This window comes from Triticum dicoccoides, chromosome 7A (assembly GCF_002162155.2).
Source record: "Triticum dicoccoides isolate Atlit2015 ecotype Zavitan chromosome 7A, WEW_v2.0, whole genome shotgun sequence".
In the NCBI taxonomy this organism is placed as follows: domain Eukaryota; kingdom Viridiplantae; phylum Streptophyta; class Magnoliopsida; order Poales; family Poaceae; genus Triticum; species Triticum dicoccoides.
In genome coordinates, this window is record NC_041392.1 from 67,937,436 (window position 1) to 67,943,806 (window position 6,371).

The window sequence follows — 6,371 nt, forward strand, 5'->3', positions numbered from 1 at the left end:
GTTCCGTTTTTCAGTCATTGTCAGAAATTGAAGAGTTACACTATTCGTGGGTCTGGTTTGATGTTTCCCAACAATTTCATAGTGTCAAGTTGTGTTTGACTTTATCACTGCTAATAGCTAGATCACAAATGTTTGCCTACCTGATGCAATTTTCTCTCTTAAAGCAAGAATGAACAGAAATCAGAATTCAGAAGCCAAACCAGAAATAGTCCTACTCGTTGTTAATGGCCGTTGTGCAATGCTGAAGTGAGAAACAAGCATTCTAACTTCAAATCTTGACTGGCTTAAGTTAATGTATATGGTACTTTTACATTTGGTCATTTGATTGCTGTTTATCATCAGTCTTAGTCACGGTTCTACATTGTGTCAGTTTCCTCATTCACACACTGATTGTTGTGATCATGACCATGGTATTTATTGCGGATTAGTTGCTGGTTCTGTGTACTTCTTTCCATGGATGTGGAGATCAAGATTTGGATGTACTCACATTTGCCTTTGGTTTTGCATTATGTGATAGTGAATTATAATGCAGTCTTTCTGTTTGAGTATTTATTTCATTTAATGAGATTGAACCTATTACTAGTTTCTATGCTCTTATTCTATCTAACTGATAAAGATAAGATGAATAAGTCTCATTGATGTAAACATTTTCTCTTTACCAGCTCATTTTGCTTGGAGCTGTTCCATTCCGTAGGGATGTTTCACACTTGCAGAAGCTTGGAGTACATGGCGTTGTAACCCTGAATGAACCATTTGAGACTTTAGTACCATCATCAGTATATAAGGCAAGTAACACACAAATAATTTTATATGTAAAAGATGAATAGCATTGTACAGAGCCTTTAACCCTTTATAATTGCACGGAATTTTATGTCCACACTCTAAGCATAATTGTTGCAATTGGAGTCATGACCAACTGGTATCCTTATGACATAAGTGCTCATATGTTAAAAATTTACAGTCGCGTGGAATTGATCACCTTCTTATTCCTACAAGAGATTATATGTTTGCTCCATCACTTGTGGATATTAGTCAAGCTGTTGATTTCATTCATAGTAAGTGAGCATCAGAGTTTGTCCAGATTAATTCTTTTTAATTAAGAAAATATTTAGTTGATTATACAGAATCGATGATGAAGTTACTGGCCATCACATCACTTTCTGTTAGATATTAAGATTTTCAATGTTAACTTTTCATGCTTAATCAGGAAACGCATCTCGTGGGAAGATGACATATATTCACTGCAAAGCTGGAAGGGGACGGAGTACAACGATTGTCTTGTGCTATCTGGTAAGTTGCTTATTCTTCTTTTAGAGAAACTATCATGTCAAACATTCAACTAAAAACTTAACATTCATAGTAGGCAAGGTTCCAAATTTGTGGTTTTCACTAAAATCATGGTTTTCACGCTTTCGGGGCGAGGACCCGGACTATTGCTAGCTATTTAGAACCTTATAGTGATAACAAAATTATCACATACCACTCATTTGGAATTAATTGTATTGTGCTTCAGTGGAAATTTTTATGCTCGATTTTTATCAGGTGAAGTACAAGAATATGACACCTACCACAGCATTTGAGCATGTGAGATCTAAAAGGGCTAGAGTGCTGCTGACCCGTTCCCAGAGGAAGGTACTGGACATATCCTAACTCATTTCTGAAATTACCAATTCATTGAACTAGCAATGTTTGGTTTTGTTGCTCTCCAGTTCTGTTGTTTCTTTGATGTGACAAGTTCCATATATTAAGTTACTGAGGGAGTACATTATACAGATCGACATAAGTTACCTGTGAGAGGTAGTTAGCAGTCAACATATAGGTGGTGATAGCTGATAACTAACTGAAACAGAAATTATGTTGCACTTTAGCGCCCTCTCCCATCATTTGGCACTTATCTTTGTTAAGGGGTTAGTTAAACTGGCTTCCATCAAGCACAAAGGGAACATCGCTGCCAGGAAATATGTTTGTTCTAACTCTTTGCATCTGGACCAATCACCTGCAGCCTATATGACATATGTAAAAAAAATGATTCTTTTGTGGTTTGATCATTTAGGCTTTGTTCGTTTAATCCCCGCCCCCTCCGGGATCGGCGGGGTTTTGGCCTAATCCACGTGCTTTTGACCCCGGTTGGGGTAGGATCCCGACCTACCTTGTATGCGTCTTCGGTTAAACCCGGCCGGGTTGATATCCCATCCAAATCCACCCCAAACCACAGGGATTCCACTGGGTTTTCACCCACGTCTCCCCACCCGTGGAACAAAACCAGTCGTCTCAGTCTTCTCGGCTCGAAAGAAAAAGGAGGAGCGGGCGAGAGCGGCGGCGGCGCCGACGCCGACAGGGAAGAACTAGGCGACGGCGAGGGGCTGGAGCGGGCGATCTCTCTCCTCCACTGAAGACCGGCTGCTGCGCCATCCTTCTACCTCGCCCCACTCTCCCCAAGTCAGCAGCCGATCTGCGACCCTCTTCTTCCATCCCCGGCGCGAGCTCGGCGGCCGCACCAACCTACTCCGGTGGCCCTCCCCAACGTTTCTATGCCGGTAAGATCTTCTCCCCCACCCTTGTTTCCTTCCTCTCCCCCCTTTTGATTTCTAGGGTTTCCCGTCCCCTTTTCCACCGGTGACAAGGGCCGTCTTGCCGGCGAGGCTCCACCTCTCCTCTCTGCTTACTACAGCTTCCCAGTACCCTCCTCTGTACTTGCTCTACCTGTGATTTGGTGCAAATGGTGTACCTAGTTGAATCTAACCAAATCTGCTACATAGTCGAATCTTTTTGTCAATGTCATTAGCAGTGCACATATATGCTACTAGTAATCTAGTATTTATTTGTCCCTGAGATTTAGTACTATATTTGCAGCTACCTGTAGAGAATCAACAAGATGCAATTGTAGCTATATAGTTTTGTCAATGATATCCTTGGGAGGTGAGAAAAGTTGAGTTTTATGTAACTGAGGTGAACATCAACTACATGAATTTTTTCTGATAGTGGGGGTGAAGAGAAATTTAGGTAAAATGCTCTGAGATCAAGGCATCTTGAAGCCATGCAACTACGACAGTGCATTTTACTAATTTAGATGCAGAAAGTTTTACTTGTCAGAACATATAGAATATATTGAGATGTGTAGACATAAAATGTTTTTGTAATAAGAGAAAAAAATATATTGCCTCCATTAGAACGATAACTGTTTCATACTACTTTATGTTGCTTGACCTGACTTGTATGTGCTACATTAGAACGATAACTGTTTCATACTACTTTCGATGTCTAAATCTGCATTTTGCCTCCATTTTCTGTAGGCCAGCTTCACCGCCTCACAGCCGCAGCAAGACCCCGCTTGGGGCAGCATCGTGAAGACTAAGGTATATTAATCTTGATGTACATACTTGGTTTTCTTTGTACCCTACTGGGACTCGCATCTTCATCTAGCTCACATGAACCTCCCTTGTTCATCTAGTAACCTGAAGCTGATGGCTCAAGTAGCCCACATGAACCTCCCTTGTTCTCTTATTTCCTTGCAAGATCATCTAGAATATGCAAGAATCCCCCTTGTAGCTATTTTCATGCATACTGGTCTTGAACACCCAGAATATGTGTAGTGTGTGCATCCATTGGTATCCGCCAGATTTCATAACTTTTTATCTGAAATTTGATTTCCCTAGAATGCACCATGATAAATGCTTATGAGATGAGAATCCATTCATGTACATCATCTTATCTTGTCCTTTTTTATGTACTTATCTTGTCCTTTCTTTCTCCTGTTTTCCCCTGATTATGACTGTAATGGAAGCTCTTATTTATACAGTGCATATTGGACCTGAATTGATCTATCTCCGCATTTCATTTAATTTTGCTTTGCCCTCCTTTTGCAAGTATTATTTTGTACCAAAGAAAGAAATCTTTTTTTTTTGCGGGGAAAGAAAGAAAGAAATCTTTGTTCATAAACTTGTGATTTTGGTACTGTTCTCTGAAAGTAGACCATAGTTTTTTGTGGTCATACGAATTTAGTGTATTCTTACACGATGTATAACGCTGTATCATTGATATATATGCCTGGTTGTTCATTTCTAATATTATTATTCTGTGCTGCTATTTGCAGCTTTCCATTGGAAGATCATTTGTTTAGTGGATATGGATGCGATGTTGCTGCCCATTTGATCCGTTAAATTTTGAAATCAATGCATGATTATTTTATGATCTTTCTTTGCTAGCTGGTCATCAATGCTTTGATATCAGTCCTTTGATGTGGACTGACCGCCCTTTTTTGCCAATGCAGTGCATCAATCACTACGGAAGCGACATCGGCGAGATTAGAGTCGTCTGTTCTATACAGCAATAATTTGATCATGGTCGGAAATATAATAATATTGTACATCGGTGATTGTTGATTAGGGTCGTTTTTTGACTTCTAAATATTCAGAATTCATGTTATAGTTTGATATTTTTTCTTCTAAAATGTCAACTTGCAGCAAGCTTCTCATATAATGTTTTGTTCTGACGCAACAAAAATACTGTTATGCGGATTTGGTGCTTGGATGTATGAAATTTATAGCAAGTTTGTTGTGTGTGTGATGTTCTTTTGATTTGGTGCAAAGAACAACGATAGGAGGTTTAGTTGATTTGGTGCTGAAGTGTACAAAGGCCATTGATGGGAGGTTGCCGGGGACTAACCGAACACATATTGTTGTACAGGGATTAGCAGGGTTTGTTGGTTAGGGGATTGGGTGACGAGGTGGGGATCACCAAATCCCTGTGTGGGTCTAATCCCCTAGAGGTTTGGTTCCAGTGGAACCGAACAAAGCCTTAAAGATGATTAAACATGGAACTCATATCTAATCTGTAAATCAATGCTGCTACCTGTAAACTGCTTGGATCGTGACATGTTAGCCACTTTTATCATATAGCTGCACTAAATTTATATAATGTGGACTGTGGACCAAACTCACTCCCAGTGGGCCTAATCCAGCCCACTAATTACAGGACGAATTAAAAGATGAATTATCTGCTTTCCAGCGGCGCAATCACTGTAGAACTCCGAATTTCCGAGGTGGTCTTGAAAGAGAGGCAGCTCCTCATGTGCCCATGTTGGTCCCTTTGGTGGACGATGGTTTAAATTACATTAAATTAAATCAATGCCCATCGAAAGTACTTAAATATATGCCCTGATAATGACAGGTGGTTCAAGAATTCAGTACGAAGGTCGCTGGAACAGCAGCAGCAACATCATCATCTCCATCAGGGGACGCGGTACCGCAAACTGAAGATGGCTCTGGTTTGCCAGGCGTAATCAGGGAGGATGCCAGCTCGCCTTCTCACAAGGCCACCCCATCAGGGCCAATGATGAAGAAGATGCTGGCATGCCTGCTTCCTTCCCCGATGCGATCTGGCGGCGACTCGCCGTCGCATGCCGACCTGAGGGCACCCTAGCGCCGTACCGGTCCCGGTCCGGGTCCCAATCTCAAGTGGTTCGTTGACGTGGAGCCGACGCGATTGATTCCTCTGCCGGAAGATCTTCCTAACCGCGCTGCTCATCCTTGTTTCTCATGTGTTCTCACGTTGTTCTGTCTGGATCAAAGTTCGTTTGGTCCTTGCTCCCTGCATGCATTGTTGTTGGGGGCTGGTTCTGCATCTTGTTCTTGCCTGACTGCCCCTGTGTTTAAGTTTCTACAGGACCAGGACCTCTGATTTTTTTTTTTTTGTAAATAAAGTAGCAACTGTTTAAACTTGCAAGGCCACCATACAACTTCTGCTGAAGACTAGCTGCGGAGTTTCGAGATTGACGAAATCGACAGTTTCCATGGGAAAAAGCTCTGTAGAATTTTCTTGTGGATGGCAGCGCCCGGAATAACTTTTCTGCTTGAGTTGGACGCCGAATCTGTTGGGGGGAAAGTGAACCCGAGTTGGGATAGCAAAATCGGTGCTCCAGCCCTGCAAAGTTTCCTCCTGTCGCCGTCGGAATGCGGATCGCCTGATCGGATCGTAATTTAGGATCTGGATTGGCGATGAGTGGGGTCACCGACAAATCCCCAAAGCAAACGGTTTGGTTTTGCTTTTCTTCTCTTCTTCACTGATGACAGCTACCTCTTGGGACACCCTGTTGCCACTTGTCATGAGAGGTTCTTTGATCATGGCTCCTTTTGTGGACTTAATTATTAGTAGTAGCATTACGTCCGTATCAAAATGTAAGACATTTTTGTAGCCTAGTTTAGTTTACACAAAACATCTTATATTTTGACACGGAAATAGTGCTTTTGGACCGTCGCCATGTATAGATTTTTGATCAGTCGCCTGTTGGCACGGCACCAACTTAAAACTATCGCACTTATCTCTAACTCGCCAATGAGAACTATTCGAAGAAGTTGCACCCGTCCCCCACA

General features: G+C 41.8%; 1 protein-coding gene across 3 annotated transcripts in view; it reads left to right on the forward strand.

Moving 5' to 3' along the window:
- Positions 1 to 5,673, forward strand: part of LOC119332427 (phosphatidylglycerophosphate phosphatase PTPMT1-like) — a 6,552-nt gene extending 879 nt beyond the window's left edge. Inside the window, exons 2-7 of one of the 3 annotated variants that reach the window (XM_037605612.1) lie at positions 663 to 785; positions 962 to 1,055; positions 1,208 to 1,290; positions 1,543 to 1,632; positions 3,294 to 3,356; positions 4,271 to 4,503. In XM_037605612.1, coding sequence (XP_037461509.1) covers positions 663 to 785; positions 962 to 1,055; positions 1,208 to 1,290; positions 1,543 to 1,632; positions 3,294 to 3,356; positions 4,271 to 4,333 — 516 coding nt within the window. In that variant the 3' untranslated portion in view covers positions 4,334 to 4,503. Of the gene's footprint in view, positions 1 to 662; positions 786 to 961; positions 1,056 to 1,207; positions 1,291 to 1,542; positions 1,633 to 3,293; positions 3,357 to 4,093; positions 4,251 to 4,270; positions 4,504 to 5,169 lie in introns of those variants that run through there. The other 2 variants (XM_037605613.1, XM_037605611.1) reach the window with 2 other exon arrangements.
- The last annotated feature ends 698 nt before the right edge of the window (positions 5,674 to 6,371 follow it).